This window comes from Sitophilus oryzae, unplaced genomic scaffold (genome assembly GCF_002938485.1).
Source record: "Sitophilus oryzae breed Bouriz unplaced genomic scaffold, Soryzae_2.0 scaffold_1176_pilon_pilon, whole genome shotgun sequence".
Lineage (NCBI taxonomy): Eukaryota > Metazoa > Arthropoda > Insecta > Coleoptera > Curculionidae > Sitophilus > Sitophilus oryzae.
In genome coordinates, this window is record NW_022145811.1 from 289,714 (window position 1) to 310,869 (window position 21,156).

At 31.8% G+C, this 21,156-nt stretch overlaps 1 protein-coding gene across 1 annotated transcript; it reads right to left on the reverse strand.

Annotated features, from left to right (window-relative positions):
* Positions 1 to 6,039: 6,039 nt before the first annotated feature.
* On the reverse strand, positions 6,040 to 6,669 carry LOC115889350 (jerky protein homolog-like). Its single transcript, XM_030909332.1, has one exon. The coding sequence runs from the start codon at positions 6,667 to 6,669 to the stop codon at positions 6,040 to 6,042; it is 630 nt and encodes a 209-aa protein (XP_030765192.1).
* Between the last annotated feature and the right edge of the window lie 14,487 nt (positions 6,670 to 21,156).

Here is a 21,156-nt window from a genome sequence, read left to right on the forward strand (position 1 = left end):
TGTCTACATTGAAATGAATGATGGTCACTTTGAACATTTACTATGAATGAATTAAGGAATGCATTATTTTAATAAGGAATTTTGGTAAATGGATTATTTCGGTTTTTAAAGCAATAAGATGTTTTAAAAATCATGAAATTTTTTAATTAATTATTTGATAACTACTTTGTTACTTTTGAACGGCCATAACTTTCATAAGTTTATGTTGATTAACCAGTTAGCAACCCCTCAGAGAAAACTCTTTGTCTTCAATTTTCTCGAAAACCATCGCTCTGGGCGATGTGCAACAAGAGTATCTTTTTTGTAGGAAAAAGTACGTAGTTTTCAAAAAATGAACCCACGTTGCAAAAAAAATAACTTCAAAAAAGTTATTCACGAAAAAAAACCTATCCTTGCAAAAACTACCCTTTCCGCTTTTCCAAATAATTTTTCAGTATCACCATTTGATTTAGGGTCAAAATTTATGGCAGAGGATTTTTTTTCGAAATTTCATCTCGTTTTTTAAGCCTACAATTTTAAAACAAGCGTTTTTTAAATTCACCCTTTCAGTGCCCCTAACTCCCTTAATATGCATTTTCTGCCCTATACTTATAGGAACTTTTTTTACTATTTTTAGAAGTACTACCACCCCCCCGCCCGATTTTTTACACCATTTCAATGACATCTTGTATATCTTTAAGTTTTTTAGACAGCAATAAAGTGGGTCTCAAAACGAATTTAGCAAAAACTAAAGTAATGTACAACGAATTAGTGGAGAGAAAATACATTTTAAGATATAACACAACACTGGAAATAGTAGAAGAATATGCCAGAAATCAACAGAAGAATTACGTTAGCATGGAGTACTTAGGAAAGAAATTCAATCATATTCAAATCTAGAATTCCACTCTATCTAAAGAAGAAAACATTCGACCAATGTGTACTACCAGTCATGACCTTTGCATGCAAAGCCTGGACATTTAAAACAGACATCATAAAGAAACTGCAGGTCGTACAACGTTCAATGGAATGAAATATGCTGGGAATAACCCAGAGATACCGCAAAGGAATAGAATGGATATGACAAAAGACCCAGGTAATAGATGTCACCCACAGAGTCAAATCCCTCAAATGGCTATGGGCAGAATACCTGGCAAGAGGAATGCGATCAACATGAACTTTAATCGGGACGGCGCACAATGGAACGAGTCCATGTTAAATGTTTGACATGGGGCTAAATTTTTTTTTGGGTAAATGGAAAACTGAATATTGTAGTTTCAAAAACAAGTGTCAGGCCTCTCTTAAAAACTGATTTTTAGAAAACAAAAATGTATTTTGTCGTTTTTACATAGGTTTAAAATTAACCGTTTTCAAAAAGGCTAATTCATGTTGAAAATATTACCACAATTTGATTTTTTTATTGCCCAAGCTGCGGTAGGTTTTTTAAAAAATATTATTTTTTTAATTTAACTCGTTCTTTGTTAATGAATTTTTGGCAAAATTTTGTACATACATCTCACCAATCACCCACTATATATTTTTGAATTAAAAAGTTTTGAATGTTTATTATAGATCTAATCATCAAGAAATATAAAGTAAGTGCCGCAAGGTACCATAAAAAGAATAGCGGCATATAGTAGACCATTATACCCTTATTATACACTTATATAAAAAAGTTGCCCCAATTTGCCGTTTTTTGAAGAAACAAATTTTGAACTATACGATGGATACTATTTCCAGGGGCTTTTAAGTAATTTACATAGGTTGAACATGTCTGGCTTTAAAAATATATTGTTATTCCGATATTATTATTAGGTTAGGATACATCTACGGTTTTTATTATTATAAGCAGAACTATTAAAAAAATAATTCTCAAATATGACTTGTTAATGAGAAATTAGTGTTCACTTTACTATAGTTATTTTCCTAACAAATGCGTAAAGTGATACTTTCCCGCACGCCTTATTTGACATTTACCCTGACATTAACAAATAATGCTAGTCGTTCAAATAATTTTCAAATACGCAGTAATTTAATCTGGTTTTGGTGTTTTTCTAACAGCTATAGCTTCAGGAAAAAAATAGTTTTGTTAGTTATTGTACTGAAACTGCAAAAAAATATGTTGAATTATATGGTTGGTTCTTTATGTCAGCCAAAGTCCACAAAATTTTAATTCATGGCGGAGATATTATTGACAATGCTTTGGTACTTATAGGGCAATTAAGTGAGAAGGCTCAGGAAGCTAATCACAAATTATTCATTTCCTACAGGTTAAACCATGCCAGGAAAATATCTAGATGTGCCTTTTACTTGCTTCCGATCCTGTAGTTACCAGGGACAGGTCTATAATATCTTTAAAAAGTAATATCGCTGATCTGTCTTCAGAAGTTTTAGATTTGTTAGACTTGTCTGATGACCTCATATTATAATAAATGTTAAAATTTAAAACAATATTGTATAGACATTATTTAATTATCGAAGAGTTATATTGAGTTAATCTTTTTGTTGTGTTTTTTTTATAAAATGTTAAATGTTTATTGTTCTTTGTCGAATTAACGTTTAAGTCATATATTACATGTTACAGACATGACAGCTGTTACAGAGTTTATAGACAGCTGATAATCCTTAGTATTTCTCTTTTGTATTTTGGAGGGTGTACTTAAAAGTACCTATTTTTTAAAATTGTCCGTCATCTTCAACTTTCATGAAATATCAATTTTGACATTAAATTTGTATATTTCAAAGCATTGGCATTCCAAAATTACCACAAATAATAAAATCGGACCAAAAATGTTTGAGTAATGAGCAATTTTCAAAGGCTCATGTTTGTTGACCACCCTATATAATAAATTATTAATCTATAAAAAATATTTTTTCTAATAAAACACAAAGTTCCTCCTCTCCAAAAAAAATCAAAACGAAAAAATTTGATAACAATGAAGCAAAGTTATGGGCTTTAAAAAAAATGGTTTTGGTAAAACACGCTATATTTTTAGGGCGCCCTATATATGGTTTAAGTTATGTAAGGCAACAATTTTTTGTTATAATTTAAGACGTCCCTCTTTACATAATATTACAGCATAATATATAAATAATTTTAAGTTTTCCAGATTGAAAGTATTAAGTAAAAAACCACATGTCCAACCGCTCCCATAAGCTCGTTCCACTGTGCGGCGTGAAATACATAGTGACAAATTTCTGATTTCTGCCGTATACAGCGCTGCGGACGGAATTTTTTAAAAACGACTGAAATGCACCAAGCCTATAGAGGCCGTTTTAGAGTATATGTAGGTAATGTATATTACGTAATACGTAATGCAAAAGCACATTACGCTCCCCTACTCATTAAGTTGTATGACAGTATACTAAGTACAGTAAAACCCCGGTTATCCGAGGTAACGTGGGGGGACACCCTCCTCGGATAACTGAAAACTCGGATAATTCGGATTTATTAAAATATAAGCACCAATACATACTTTAAACGGTTTATTTAACATTTTTAACATGTAAATACATAAGTACCTACCCAAGTAGCAAACAGAAATTCTAAAAGGATTGAATTATTTTATAACAGTCGAATAGCGTTGTCTTAAGGACTGCTTGATTTTATTAAGCGTTTGGTTTCGACCATTCTGCTTTTTAATAAAAGTTGTCATATTAAACTATTTTCTAGTGGTTTTTACAACGTATCCTATAACGCATTAAACGATAATTTCTTTTAGTATGATATAACACTTAATAAGACAATGCTATATGATAACAAACATATTATTTTATTAGACTCTTATAGCCACCATGTAAGAGTTCTATAATATTCATATAACAAGTAGTCATAAGACCATATAATAGTTACTTAAACTTGTCTTATTAAAGTTGTATTACGTTGTATGATAGAATCTTTTATTGCGTTAAACTACGGTGCTGTATACAACACCAGTTATATAGCCTTATATGATAAAATTGTGATTAACAAAATAAATTCGCTGTAATATCTGCATTATAAAACTGGTATTGTATAATATAACCTCATTTTAAATTAAATGGTATACCTAGTTATTTATTTTGTTATTGTTGTTGTTGCAAAAGTAATATCTACGTACGAGTATAATCTATCACAGCTATTATGAATTCTGGACAAAGTTGGAAAAAAGTTAACAAACGCAGTGGTAGTTATAAAGAGCATGTAAGAGAAAACTACGGTTCTCAAAAGCCAAAATCTCTCGGGTTGTCCGGCTTCTTCAAAGCATTGTTGCCACGTTAATGTAAAAGTTTTACTGTAGTAATGTTTGTATTGCTTTATTGTTGTTTTTCCAAGTCCTTAGTTTGCCGCTCACTCGTCGGGCACGCATGAAATGCATTGCGTGCATGAATCCATGAAAATCTGATCATGTTTGTTAGTTTAAATACTAATCAAATGAGATTTGGCAACATCTATTTTAACATTCAACATTTTTTTTTTATGATAGATATTTATCCTATACCGTTTTATTTTACAACAAAGACTTATTTAAGGGATTCATTTATAATAAAATGGTTGCATTATAATTCGCCATGTTTAAGGCAGAATTTTTGTATGGCCTATGACCGCCATTATATGAAGCAAAATTAAAAACATCAAAATAAATTGTAAAATGTTATTTTTTAGAACTATTGTGTGATAAGATTCCCACACACAGTAATAAAGTGTTTAATTAAATTAAAAACAAGAATTTTTGAAAATTTTATTTTATTGTTTAAATTTATATGTAAACCTTAATCGAAATTAAAGCGCTTTAATTTTTTGCCAAATACATACCTATAATCTACCAGTAAAATTTTCGGCGCAACAAAAATTGTCCCTACTTTTCAAACCCTATTAATGATTTTTTATATTACATATTTGTTGTACCTTCTGGCTCTACCCGCCATTTTCATTGTCGAGTAAAGTCTCCTTTTTAACAATCCACATCCTCTAGATTCATTTTACGACACGCTTAAAATATAATTTGCTCCTAATATTATTCGGTAAAAAATAAAATACTCTTGTACCTCGCTAAATGATCAAATGTTTTTATTGTTCTGTTTCTTAGATATGACCACGTAATACACAATAAAACTAGTTTTATAATAGTCATATAACGCTGTGTAAAATAGTTGCATAGGAGTTGTATACCCTTTTTATAGAACTTCTATACTACTAAACGGTTGTATAAAAATGGACCTTTTTTGGTTGTAAAGCTATCATATTACGGTCATATAGCACGTTACATGAATTGAGGTATCCTATAAAAATTATCACATAGCTGTTTATACAGCCTTTATAAAATAAAATTTTCTACTTGGGTACATAACATATTTGTAGATACTCTATCTACATTATAAAACAGTGAAATAAGTATCTATGCGCTGCTGTTTCATATTGCATCTTCTTTTTCTCGCTGCCATGTTTCTCCTTCTGTTAAGAAGAAGCAAATCCGCTGGGGTTGCCTCTGATTGTTGTTCTGTTGTTGATATACCTCAGAGCTGTTTCCAGAGAAGCAAAACCTTGATGGGTAATCTTAGTGGAAGGCTGTTCATCCACCTCTTCGTCATAGTTATCGTCATCTGATTTTCAGGTTTCGCGAAAGGCGTTCGCTATTTCTTCAATATTCATTTCTTCTTCTAAATCATCTGCTGTAACCCATTCATCAACGTCTTATCTTGTCACATTTTCGCAACCTTTCCAGTTTTGCATTAATTCTAATAAACTTTCTTCTTCTCCTGTCTCGTTTAAATTTGTACAGGACATTTCTCCACGGCTTTTCCATTTCAAAGCCAATTCATTTAATGGAATATCATCTTCACTGTCATTATAGTCCTCAATATCAATAACTTTCGACCAAGATTTTTGAATAGTGGAACCGCGTACAGAATCCTAAGCTTGGCTTACCCAGTAAATAACATTTTTTAGTGTAATCTTTCTTATCCCAGTGATAATATCCTCTTTTTTTCTGTGCATTCTAGTAGATGTTCAAGATATAAACGCCTATAATTTTTTTATGTTTTGGAGGACGCCCTAGTCCATTGGTTGCATTATGCTGGTTACATTTGGAGGAAAAATTTTACAACAATTTCGCCCACGTGGAGTCCTTCTCCAGGGTGAGAGGGAGCATTGCCCATTAACAAAATTGCTTTAATAGGGAGACCGTTTCTCTTCAAAAATTTAGTCACAGATGGCACGAACTCTTCTTTAAACCAGTTAGTAAATAACGTCGCATCCACAAATGCACTCTTTTGACTTTTGTAATAAACTGGTAGAGCTTTGGGTGAGATGTCTTTTAACGCTCTTGGATGTGCAGACTTGCCAATCACCATAAGTGTAATTTTGTGCTTACCAGATGCATTGGAACATGCCATTATGGTTAATCTTTCCTTACTTCTTTTGTGCCCAGGAACTGATTTTTCCTGTCGAGATGCCAACGTATTTGATGGAAGCATTTTATAATTCAAACCACTTTCGTCACAGTTATAAATTTGATCACATGTATACCCACAATCTTTGATTAGCTTTTTAAAGTCCTGTTTAAATTTTTCAATTGATGACACATCAGCAAAAAGTTTTTCTCCACATATATTCAATTGTCGTACACCGTACCGTCCAGGTTTCCAGCGGTCAAGCCATCCAGAACTGCCGGTAAACCTATGTGTCTCTGGAAATTGCTTACTAATCATTATTACTTTCTGCTGTAAAATGGGACCTGACAGAGGCATATCTTTTTATCTTTGCTGAGTAAACCACGTGAGTAAAGCTTCGTTAACTTTTTCATAGTCGCCTTTTTTCATTGATTTTCTTCTTGAAGACGAAGGGGCTTGTTTTATACACCATTCTTCTATTTTAGTGCGGTTTCTGATCCAATCTTCAACTATTACCTTATCTACTCCATAATCTCGTGCAACAATTTTAATTGTCTCTCCTGCTTGAATTCTCCTAATGGCTTTTAATTTTTCTTCAATAGGAACGACAATTCAATCTTCGTTTAAGGCCTTGGGATTTATTGTGCGTAATACTAGAGATTTTAGCAATAGTAACACATTAAAACTACTCTATTATGCTTTTGTAAGATCAAAGCTAGAGTATGCATCAATTGTATGGTCGCCGTTTTATGCGGCACATATTAATGCTCTCGAGCAGGTACAGCGTCGTTTTCTGAAATATCTGAGTTTAAGAACTGATGGGGTTTACCCGCAAATTGGCTGCTGTCACAGCTCTTTATTGCAGAAACATTCTCTAGATTCCTTGGAGGTTCGACGGACAAATTCAGAGCTGAAATTTTTATACAAGTTATTACATAATGAAATTGATAGTCCGGATGTTCTCAGTCAAATCAATTTTCTGGTCCCACGTAGCTCTCGGTATAGCTTTACATTTTATGTGGCCTCCTCGCGCACAAATGTAAGTAAATATTCGCCATTGAAACGTATGCAGGATGCATATAATTTATATCAGTGTAATTTTGATATTTTCAGCTGCAGTTTGGTTTATATTGTTGTTGTTTTTTTTTTCATTGATATGTATTTTTTCTCATTGATGTTATTTTTTGTTTAATTTAATTATTTTGTATTGAATTTTTTTTTGTGTGTAACCCACTCTGTAATTGGCGTAAGCTGTAGAGTGTTGTAGAATAAATAAATAAATAAATAAATAAATAAATAAATAAATTCTTTTACGTTTGTTTTGTTCCATTATAATACGGCAAACGAAAATTTAAACAATGCAGTTGGTATACACTTAACTAGAACTCCACCCAGATAAATCATGCGAGTACATACGTATACTACTTCTCCGTAGAATAACGAAGTGCATTCACTCAAATTTACATGCTAGAAGAGTCCAAAAATATAAATAAGGGGAACCACTCACACGGGCCAAGGCGATTTCCCGTCGGTCCCAACGATTTTAAAGGGAAATATGTAAATATACATATAGTATATTTTAGAAGCTCGGTTAATACGGAGCATAGACGCGCGACCTCGGATAATCGGGATCTTTAGATTGGATCGGTTAATCCGGAGCTCGGATATTTGCGACTCGGATAATTGGGGTTCTACTGTATTACATAATTCTTCATTCGCCCTATATATATTCAAAAATATCATTCTTAAGACTTCTATCATGAGGGTTAAGACGTTCTATAAACAAAAATATTATCCTAGCAATAACATTTAAATCTTTTCAGAATAACTGTTTCCACATCATCGAGTTCCTCCATTTAAATGGAGATTTGTCGAATGAGTTTATATCAAATAAAAAAAATATAGAGTAAAGGGAGAAAGGTCTTTATACAGAGCGGTCATAGTGTTCAAAGATTTTAGGAACTTTGAGTTTTTGGACAATTATAGAGTTTTATTAAAGTATAGTCTGTCTAACAGCAGAGCCCCTCTGACTGTATCTGTCATTTTAATTCAAAGGCAAATTTTATTTTCTGTCTTTTTTTGGACGTTGTCTGTCGAAATATTCCCTGACTCATTGGACATACTTTACTTGACTTAAGTTGATTAGATGTAAAAAAATGTCTATACCTTTGTGGCGGATTCATCTCTCCAAAAAATCCTATATGGGGTTTTCGCCCACTGCAAGAAAATCTACAAAATAAAATAGTTATTTTTTGTAAACCTCTGCGTTAATCCAAACGGAAACTACATGTGAGAAGTTAGGTTTACAGATATACAAATTGGCTTAACGAACAAAAAAATGCTTAACGTTTCGGAAAGTTAACAGAACGTCAACGGTTTTTGTAGACGTATCTGTTTTAAAAAACTAAAGTGTTCCCGAATAGTTGAATTTAAATATTATAAATAGTTGTTTCTATATTATTTGCATTTTTTTTTTGCTTCCGACGATGGAAAGAGATAAACTTTCCGAAACGTTAAGCATTTTTTTAATCGTTAGGCAAATTTGTATATCTGTAAACCTAACTTCTGACAAGTAGTTTCCGTTTGGATTAGCGCAGAAGTGTTTACAAAAAATTAACTATATTATTTTGTAGATTTCCTTGCAGTGGCGAAAAACTCATATAGGATTTATTGGATAGATTAGATATATTTTTTAATAAATTAGTCTAATATTTTTTCTAACTTAGTATACATAAATTAAGATTAATTTCTTTTATCAATCTCAATTTATACATAAATTAGGATTGATAGACGTACTTAATTATAGTCTTGGTCATTTCCCGTTTCACCCAAAAATGACTACAACTTTTGATTTTTAGACGGTCCCTCAGTATTTTTTACTTTATTTGATAGGACATGACATTCTTAACAGAATAACATATCATAGTCAACTTTCGATATTTTCATTTAAAAAAAAGTATTTTAAATTTCAATCTAGAGTACCATAGCTGTGTTAATACTACTAATTTTTAATCAAGCAGTCTTGGACAAATAAATTTCATGGTCCAATATTTTTCGTGTCATTTTCTAGCCAGTTAGAAAATGTCAAAATCGTATTTTTAATCATAACTCAATTTTTTTCAAATGGAACGAGTCTGGCTCATTAGCATATTCAGAAAAATATTTTTTTATGAGTAATTTGGTACCGCATACTCAAGTCAAATTTTCGTTATATTTATTGTCGTGTCCCTATAGATTAAATTTTAAATTAAAAATGTCAAAAGTTGACATATTCTTTCAACACTTTACAGACAATCAAAAGGACGAAATAAGTAGTAAAACTAGTAATATTATTTCAAATTTTAAGAACAAAATAGAAAACCGAAAGAAAAATACGGAAATTTACAAAAATCTATATAAAACAAAAAAAATTCTTAGCCAAAACTCCCATTTAAAAGTTCTAAAAGGCGACAAATGTAACAAAATGGTAATAATGACGTCAATTCACTATAACAAAAAAATGAAATAACTATTAAATGATAAGAAAACATAAAAACAAATCAAGCAGGACCTAACAAACACACAGCAAATTAAAAATAACGAATTAATCGATAAATGAAAATAGAAAAAAATATATTTCACCCAATGTTGCAAAAGCGCCAAAAATTCACAATGCTATGCCCCCAAAAATATACGGACTCCCCAAATTACACAAAGAAGGCATCCCATTTTATCTAGAATGTAATTTCCTATGAAGTAAAAAAAAAAAAGAATGCCGAGGGTACCATTTAAAAATTAAAAGTTGTAGTAGTTTCCGGTGAAACAGGAAGTGACCGAAACTAATTGAATACGCTAATCAATCCTGATTTATGTCGTACACTGACGGCCAAATCTCATTTTTTATCTAAAAAAAGAAGAATGACATAGGAGTGGGCCACTCTTGAAAAATACCCGGTTTTACCAGTTTTGAAGATAAATATTACAAAGTAGTAGTAAGCCGGTATATCGTTTATAATTTATAACTTTTGTTTTTGATACGCCGCTACTGCTCTACTATTTTTAGAATTTTGAAGTAATTAAAAATAGTAATTTTTATCCCCTAAAAACAATTATATTTTATATTACAGATGGTATAAAATCTAATAGGTCTTATAATTGATTGTAGAATGCATTAATATTCGTAGAATGTATTTTTTTGACAAATAAACCGAACTAATAAAATATTTAGCATTTTATTAAAAAAACATAAATTTAATCTAAAAATAACTTTTTTTAGTTATTATATGTTAAACTCTCAAACAGGAAACTCGATACAAACTTATATCCGAACAGTGCTACCCTGTATATAAAAACGGGATAAACTTATTGGTTAAACGGGCATAAATATACATAGAGCTGATCTTGTTGGTGCGGAAAATGTTGGAAAATAGGCCGTTCGACACGTTTTCCGCTTACAAAGGGTCGAGGAAAACTTCTTCGAGCCTTGTTTGAACGAGAATTCCGTGAAAATATGGCCGGGGATTATTTGTTTTTTTTTATCCGTGGGGAGAATCTGAAGAGAGGGTATTAAAGAGTTTCTGTTGTTTGGCGTGATGTTGTGAAACACCAAATTTTGCCGTTCCTGCTATGTAATGTCATTAGGTTACACCTTTATATATTTTTTTACTTAATTTTTACTAAAATAAAGTAATAAAACGTACTAAGTTGCCTTTTCAATAATAAAGGGCCATCTTGTGTCGGAAACACTGTTTAACCCATGTGAAACAGCACTTACTCTATATTTATAATAGACAGAGAAATAATAAAACAAGGATTAAATTAAATAATATATAATTATTTGTATAATAATAGTATAAGTGTAACAGTTAAATTTGATCGCTATGACCTCTGTGAGCTGGCTCATAAATTATCGCAAATAACTATTATTTTTGCATCATGTTTACTATAATTTTATTGTTAAATATTATTGTACTAGTTGAAGCCTGGCGCATCCGCCACGACATCAGAAAAAAAGATACTTTTTATTTTTTGTTTAATTAACTGAAAAAACAAAAAATCCGGTGACGACAGTTTTTAGAAGAGCCTATTAGCTATCTTTTAGTAAAAAAAGCAATTTTCTAGAGTAAGTCGTTACTTCAGTAGAGACGACACAGATAAACATTAGCATTTTATATATGTAGATTTAAAAATTTTACGATTATGCAACCCGATATACACCGCGATATTATACAGCCACAGAATATTGTCGCTGGATACCGCCCAGCATTAGAATTTTGTCCATCTCTCTTTATCTTTGATATTACCTGTCCGTCACTTGTCACTGTCAGATCAAATCAGATGTTTTTGGATTTATTTATCCTTTGTTTTGGTTATTGAAATTTTATAATTATCAGATAAAATTTCATAGTTAAATCGTTTATTTTTGATGTGGATCGCAGTGTGCAATTCGTTCATTTAATTGTGGGAATTTGTGAGTTAAGTTCGTTCATTGACTGGATATGGAATATGGCTGTGGAAAATATTCTAGAACATCGTTTTTTTATTTATGCCTTTTTGTAAATTGGACTAGTCGAGATATATAGTTCTCTATCTATATCCTGGAGTTGGCTGCCGTTTCGTGAAGCATTCCCTGTTGGTGATTAGCAGGTCTTCGTAATGAAGGACTAAGTCTTCAGGAACATATTTGGTCAGAGACGTGGTTGTATTTTGTTGATTTGGATGGACCGCCGACAAATTTCCGTAAGGGATTAAACAGCCTAATTTTTCCGACCGACCGATATTCCGATTGCACGTGCCCAAGAAGTCTCCGAGAGTTCCAAGGTATGCTATAATTCTTCTGCCCATTCCAAGTCAATGCTCAACTGATTTTTGATCGTATTGTTGACTGGTTTTCGACTTTTCCACGCCCACGTGGTGTAGAAAGATTAGTTGAGTGTTATCTTTCTTAAATCTTATTTGGTTGTTCGTAATTGTAGAGCAAGAAGACCGATCCAGACCGTAACACAGAACAGTCCAGAATTCGATCCGTTCCTGTTGTCCGTGTAGAGGTACCCGTTGGACATCATAAACCCTCGTTGAGGTAAAGTTCAGATTTGATTAGTCCTTCTTTATTACCTTTATCAACACCTACACGTTGTGCTAGTCCTTCTTCTATAATTGAGGCTCTTTTCTAAGACAACCAATGTTATTTAGGGTTTTTATGTTCACCATTTGAAATCTCAACAACTGCCTTACAACTGTACCTCGGCTAACATCCGTGGGCTCCAGTGACAGTTCACCGAGCTGCTGTACCCTGCTGTAGCCACCCCATAGCTATACACCGTAGCTCAGCCGGAGGAACTTTCGAGTTGTTTCAAGATTGTACATCGATTAGAGTAAGACTGTTTAGATTTAGATTTGTTATTTGTAATCAAATTCAGGATATTTGTACTTTTGGGGTTTAAGTAAGGGGATTAATTGCTACTTCAAAGTTAGTTTTCTTGATTTAAATTTTATTCTACTTTTCAACGTTTATTCATTTCCATTTCTTTAAATACACCTTAATATTTTAATAAATGCTTAAATATTTTAGTAGTATTATTTACAGTCTGGTCTTATAGTTAAGTTAGAGTCACTTAAGTCTAAATAATGTTTATAATATATTTGAAGTTCATGGTAGTTACACTCAACAGTTGAACTTACTACCACTACATATTTTCATACAAAGCGAAGCCAAATCTGTTATGCACAGGTTAATTCACGGTGAGCAGCACAAAAGCCAAATGCATAGTGCTGATACCAGAAGCTAATCGAAGAGCTAAAAGCAGACAAAGTAATGGGATTAAGCTAATGTGTAGGTTCTGCCATCTGAAAGAAAACGTCAGAAACACATTTTATTTCGGTGTGACAGCCTGGCGAATGTGCGGTTCCCGGTAATAGGCAATGATAGGCCATTGCCAGGGAGCTACATTGAGGGTTCAGGTCTTCAAGTTGCTAAACTTTGTGAAAGGATAGGACTGGAGATGTAACCTAATGATCAGAAGAGGACATAATAGGTCTTTAAGGTCGCAGTGGATCAGTCCGAAAGCCACCTCTTAGAATCTAATCTAATCTAAATCAACAGTTCGAGGTTAGTGTTGGAGTCTACTTAATAGTAACATCTTTTTTTATGCGAAGTTCATAGGGTCTAATCTCGTGGCCTTTTATTAAGATCTTTAACCCCGACTACCCGGCTGTTAAAATTAAACAGCTAGTGGCCCCTATGCAACTCATTACGATTAAGTAACTGTTGTTTTAGTTGAACTTCAAATTAGAAAAGGACGCGGCATAAGCAAGGTAAAAAGAGAATCGTCCTGCTACTTTTAGCTTCTTTCATCCCACCATGAACATGCTCCATTGAAATTTTAATAAAGCATCCTTTTAATTTTAAAATTGTAGGTAACGTTCTTCATTTAAAGCTCCTAAACCAAATAACTAATTAACTTTATTTCGTCTGTAATCCTCTTTCAATCGGAACCGAACAGAATGGAACTCCATTTTTGAACAAAATATATTTATTTCAAAAAAAAAAAAAAAAAAAAAAGAAAATTAATTAATATTTAAGTAAATATAAATATTATTAAGAAATAACATACATTACATGTTTTACATTAGAAAAAAAATGGCAAATATACAGATTGGACGTAGCTGTGGGTTATTTTGGTTAATTAAAAATATAAAAAAAAAAAAAAAAAAAAAAATTAAAAATAAAAGAATTTTCGTAATTTGAAGTATTTATGGACTTAATCTATTACGTATATTTATAGATTAATAAAATATATATTTAATTTTCTATAAAAATTCACGAGGAAAAAAATTCAGATTAATTTAAGTCGCATGGTTTTTGGGTAAGAAATTTCACATACAATTTTTATATTTTTGACAATGGACATTTTTTCCTTTGACAACACCCTTAGAATGTAGAATGTTTAGGAGGGGAAGTTAATCACGCGACCTTACAGATCTATTGTGTGTTCCCCTTTCTTGAGTTATAACGTTACAACTCATCATACAGTCTCAGGCTTTAACAAAAGCCAATATCTGAGACAGCTCCACAGAGTCCAGCTCTCCATCCTCGACATCAGCTTGGTACCAAAGTTCATGGGCACGAATGTCCTCGTCTCGGCGCACTCAGTTATAAGGTGTTCTAGTGTTTCCCCATTCAGAATCTCATCTCTCGTTGTTCTCAGTTTCAAGGCCTACTGAGGTGTTCGTTGAGGGAGACAGTGTCCTGTTTAGAAACCCGTGACAATCCAAAGATTGTTTTATTAAATAGAAAACCTTTTGATTTTTCTCGTCATAAGCTCTGAGAACTTTTTCGATTGTCTTGACCGTTAGAGGACACCCATTCCAGTACGGATGCAGTCTTCCGGATTCTTCAGTTCCGCCTTCAGTTGGTTCCCGTTTGGAAAACAGAAACCGTTCTGGTCAGTTAGTGGAGTGTTCGCTCCTCTCTAGCTTAGATCATTTTGCTTTTGCTCTTTCATTGCCTTTTATCCTTGGTGAGCAGGTTGGAGACACAGAGTAGGAGTTCTTTATTTTCTTTGACTAATTGTTGAGCTTCGCTATGCATTCTTTGACCACTTCGAATTGATGGTTACTGAGTTGATCGCGTTTAGTGCTGCTTGACTATCGGATAGGAGGGCAATTTCCTGTTTTCAATAGTTCCTATCTAAGATAAATTGTACGCATCTTTCGATAGCGTAAATTTCTGCCTGAAGGATACTGGGGTAGATGCCCATTGGGTTCAATGACAAGACCCTAACAAAACACAGAAAGTGTGATTGACTTGGTAATTCACTTGCCATGATAATCAAGTGATATTTTAACTTACATTTGAAAGCTTCCAGTTTTCTAGTTTTTTTTTATATTTATCAGTGTTGTATATTTAATTTTGTTTATAATTGAATGACTGTGCTAAAATGTCTATATAGATACATTATTGAAATATACACTTTATTCCCTACAAGAAATTTATTAAGTTAAGTATAAGTAAAATTCAACCAAACAGTGGTTAATTTTCCGTGGTCAATGGTTTTTTCTTCTTCCTATGCTACTTGGGTACCCACCGTAGAGTGAATGAAATCCGACAAAATATTTGAGCTGTCAAAATAAATCACTTTAATTGGTTAAAAAGTAATGGCGTTGGCGTAAAATTTTCAGAAAAAAATAATATAAATAAAACCTGCAGAAATTTAGATAAAATAGTAATTGTTGGAGAGAAAAATACCCTTACGAAACAAAACACTAAAAATTATATATACTAAAACCACACCAAAGAACTTTAAAATCCGAAAACAAGGTGCGAGCTTAAACGGATGCTTTGGAGAAACAACATGCAAAAGCACGTAGCCCCGTCGTCCTACTATCAGGTGACATCTTTGTAATTATTAAACTTTCGGTCTTTGTTTTGAAACGAGGATACCGAAAGAGAGAAATGGTGGAAACCGTGAAAGGAAGCGGTGAAAGAGTACAAGGTCGCACTTCGGGGCTTTTGTTTGAACATTGCGTAGTTTAAGCTTTTGCTATGGCAACTGTTCCTATTAAATTCAAAATGTGATTGCCTCGGGTGCTACTAAAAATAAATTCCTACGGAAGAGATATTTAATTACTTACTAAACTTTAAACATGGCGATTGTTCACGAGGATTTTAAAATACTAACAAAAAAAATAGATTGTAAATAAAATATTCTTGTTAAAACTGTTTAAGGATTACATAGATATTTTTTCAATTTCAAAAATTGATCACAGTGAAGTTAATGTTTCCTTTTTGCTGTCAAGGATAATCTAGACCAGACCTATTTTGTTACGCTGTATCCGAACCTCTGTCCTCGGCCATCTCTATCTATCTATCTATTCAGCCTCTTCGGTCCATCGTTGGACATAGGCCTCCCCCAATCTCTTCCACTCTTCCCTCTCTGTCGCCGTGCTTATCCATCTTGTGCCTGTATGTTTACTCAGATCGTCCGTCCATCTCATCTGGGGTCTTCCTCTACTTCTATTCTCCCAGGGCCTCCAGTTTACGATGCATTTGTTCCATCGATCATCCTTCTGTCTGACATTGTGACCGGCAAACTTCCATTTCAATTTTGCTACTTCACTTCTAACATCCATTACTTTAAGTTTTTCCTCTGACTCCACTCATTCGTTTTTATCTGCCAGCCTTATATGTAGTATTTGTCTTTCCATAGATTTTTGAGATTTGGTTACCTTATCAATATTTGATTTTGTCAGTGTCCAGGTCTGCGATCCCGAGTCCGAGTTGTTACTCGTCTCTTATTTCAGCTGTTTAGTTTTCTTTTTTCGTTATATACCATTTGTCCAGATATTATATAATATATATATTTATATATATATATATATATTATTTATATATTATATATATTATTATATATATATATATATATATATATATATATATATATTTATATATATATTAATATATATATTATTAATATATTATATATTATATATATATTATATTATATATATTATATTTATTTATATTTATATATATATATATATATATATATATATATAATATTATATAATATTATATATATATATATCTATATATATATATATTATATTAATTATGTATAACTCTTCAGTGTTCTATTTTTCTTGGTTTATTCTGGTTATTAATGTTTTCATCTGTGTTGTTAGATTTTAGTTTTTAGGTTTAGTTCATATTAGGGCCTATTCTTATAGCTGCTGTATCCAGTTCTTCCAGCATTTCTACCAGTTCTTCTTTTCTTTTCTGTTATTAAGGCGATCATCCGCATATCTTAGGTGATTCAAGTATTGTCCACACTTTCTTGAACCTTTTCTTCCGTCTAATTTTTGAAAGTCTTCAATGCCCTGATTAAGAGTTTTAGGGGTTTGGTGTCACCCTGTTCTGACACCTCTTCACTATTGCCGAATTGCTTTGTTTTCCTTCGTGGGATTTTAATTGTTGTTTGTTGCTTCGCACTATATATGTTGGCTATTAAGTCTGCGTATCTGTAGTCTATCCTGCTATTTAAGGAAGTTTTTACTGCCCAGTGCTCAATACTATCAAAAGCCTTTACAAAATCTACAACTGCATTATATAGTGGGATGTTGTATTCATTGGCTCGTTCTATTAGTATTTTCATAGTTAATAAGTGGTTAACTGTACTGTATCCTTTCTGAAGCCTTGTTGTTCTTCCTTGTTTATCCGTCAGATTTTGTTGTTAGTCTATCGGTTAATATTTTCGTAAGAGCTTATAAATTATTGTTAAAGGAGTGTTATGGACGAAGTTTATGAGATCTCCTATCACCTTTATGTAGGCATGATGTTATAGATTCCTTTCCAGTCGATTGGGATTTTTTTTTATTAGGTTTTTATTAGGAGTTAAAGAGTTTAACTACAGCTTTTCCTCCGTACTTTAGCATTTCTGTTGTTATTCCGTCTTTTCCAGATGATTTGTTGTTTTTCATTTTTTTTTTTTTTTTTTTTTTTTTTTTTTTTTTTTTTTTTTTTTTTTTTTTTTTTTTTTTTTTTTTTTTTTGTTTGGGTTTCTTTACGGTGTCTACCGGCGGTTCTCGTTTTGTTTCGTATAGTTCTGTATAGAACATCTGTGTATTTTTTATTAATGTCATCTTTAAGTTAGTTTCTATGCCGTTCCTGCCCTTTATTTTATTTTATTTTCGAATCTACCTCGAGTGGGTTTTAGACATTTTCATACTTTTGTTTATTTTCTATTACTCCCGCAATTTGTATTTCTTGGTTCTTTCTTATATTTTCTTTTTATCATTTTTTCTTAGGTTTTATTTATCTCTGTGTATTCCATCGATGTCCTTTTTCCTTCTTTGTTCAGGTTACGCTTTTTATCCATGAGATTTTTTATATCTTCTGAGATGTAATTTTCTTCCTTTTTGCCCTTTTGTGCAACTTTTTCTGCTTTTTTCATCGCTTCTTGTCAGTTGTATCTTTATTTCAGTCTACAGTTCCATTCTCACTTTCTTAGTATTGTTCTAACATGTAAAACTGTACTTCTTGGGTTGTTCTACTCAGACATCCATGGTCAATAGACTTGGCAAGTGTCTAAATTGACTCTTACTCACGAGATATCCGAACTCATTCGGTCACAGGATGGACAGCACGACAGAGTTTACAGGCGGTCACGCGTCCATCCACTTGTATCGCCCAATGTCACTTAACATCGATGATCTATCTTTTTTATTTTACAACTCAAACCTAACAATGACAAGATTAAGTAAACCGTTAAAAAATTGGAATCGGAACTGGTTTTCAATATTTTATTTGGCTGATAAAGTAGATTTTTGTGTCTATCTATAGTGTCAGGCATCTATGAAATTTATTTATTATAGTATAACTTTTGGGGTGCCATACAGAACTATTGTTTAAATTTATTTTTACCTAGAAAATCGATTGTTACTGTGCAGGTTGTCATTTTATTTTTGTGTTATAACTTGGCTAACTCGATAGAACTATCTTAATCGATAGTCAGGAACTACAGAACTCTTCATCTAGCATATATTTCGACTATTAGAACCATTCCAGACAAAAGGTGTGCTCCCCGAAAGAAGTTGGTACCCTCCAGTGATATCTCCCTAAACTAACTAGAATTATTTGTCTAACTTATCAAGAACTATAGAACTATTGCAAATCTATCGAAAACTCTCAATTTCCAGTTCATTTTTCGAAAGAAGGGTGTCAACTTCACAGGACTAAGTGTAAGAAAAACAACAACATCTGGGATTCAGAAAAAAAATATAATAAAATATAATAATAGTAATTTTAGGATATAACTAATCATTCGTAATCCTCTTGTCATTACTTTGTTAAAGTTGAAGGTTACAATCATAAGCTCAAATTTATTGTGAAGAACCGTTTAAATTTAATAGAGTAGTAATATTAGTGTACAGGGTGGCTCAAATTCGACGCTCATCATTGGGATTTCGGAAACCGTAAGCGATACAGGATCGGTTAAATGGAGGCAAAGTTGCGCAATTTGATGCTCAATAAAATGCCGTTTTGCATTTTTATTTTATTCATTTTTTTTTACATAAAATATTCTGGTGATGGAATTTTCTGTACGAAACCTCGGCAAATATCAAAGTGACTTTATATAGTGTTTGGAGAGGATGAAGGATTTAATTTAAATTGAAAAAAAATCGGTCCGTATTTAAGAAAATTAAATGATTGATTGGTCGCAGACCGAAACGTCAGAGTCAATATTTAATCACACAGAGTTATAGAGCAGAAAAAGTAGCCATGAAAATGTGTTTTTCATTTTAAGTTATCTTAACAAATAAAGCCAGGAAACAATAGAAAACAAAATTGAAAATTCCGTTTTTTTTTCGAATATCTACAGGGTTGTTCACCACATACGACACGGAGTATTGTAGCTAAACGATTAGATTTTTACCATTGTACAAAAAAAAAAAAAAAAAAAAAAAAAAAAAATGTTTGGGTTCGTTGAAAGGTACTATTAGAGCTCACATTTTAACAATATTTTTACAGAATACAGAGTGTCCCAAAAATAAAATATATAGTTGTATTTTTTTAATTAGAACACCCTAATATATTATTCTATTTTTTGGATTCTACGATTGAATAAAGGTAAATTGATTAAGGTTTACCACACTATAACCTTACGGTTTTTGAATTATTTTCAATTTATAAAATTGCAGTAAAAATTTTAAGGCTTTATTTCTCCAAGGGTTATCTAAAGTTTTAATACTATTTAACTGAAGTTATTTATTGTCAGATATTGTGTTGCAATATAAAATTTTACTACCTTCTACAGAGTGTCCAAAAAATTTATATTAAATTATTACTAGCTTTAATCGGCCAATAATTGTTTAATTTAAAACGGAACACCCTATTATTTTAGTGAATCAGATGCACAATGTATTGTCTATCAAATTTTAATTGTCCGATTTTTTTTACCCATCTTCTATGTAAAGTTTCATAGAAAATGCATTTTCTTATAATTTAGACCTCCTTTATCACTATACCCATGGACATTGACATTTAGCTTATTTTTAAAGATGTAACAATTTTCAAAGAGTACAGTACTAATATTGTCGATATAGTTCGGCTTATTTATTAAAAAATAAAAAAACTGTTTAAATATTTTTTTAAAGGGGACCAATTAATATGATCCCAGTATTCAAACCACATGAATTGACTGTTTACGTTGTAGTAAAAATTGCTCCAAATACAAAAATCGAATCTTGTGTGTGTATGAGAGTGTGGTAAAAAGTTAACACCTTATAAATTTTATTTCATTAATTGACGATGCTTCATTTATAAAAACAGATTCATACCTTATTATTTATATTGATTTCTGAGCCAAATCCACATTTATTTAGATAATTTATCATTGAAAACAATTTAAAAGTTATGTATATAAACTATTTTTTGGTGTTTTTGTAGGAAATAATGGTGTATATTTAATCGGATATACACTTTTACAAGATTTAATATTTTTGTATGCCAATGGGCTTACAATATTACACCTGTACGTTTTGTACATATTATGGTCCTATAAAAAAATCTGAAATGTCAATATTCCATGGATATAGTGATAAATGAGATCTAAATTATAAGAAAATGCATTTTCTACGAAAACTTGAAGAGATGGGTAAAAAATGGTATAATACAATTTGATAGACAATTACATTGTGCATCTGATTCACGTAAAATATATAGGGTGTTCCATTTAAATTAAACAAGTTATTGCCGTTTAAAGCTAGTAATTATATAATATAAATTTTTGGACACTCTGTATAAGGGAGTAAAATTTTTATTATTGC

What these genes read in the sequence shown, in the direction of transcription:
- LOC115889350 (XM_030909332.1), bottom strand. Translation starts at nt 6,669, where the DNA reads ATGATTAGTAAGCAATTTCCAGAGACACATAGGTTTACCGGCAGTTCT.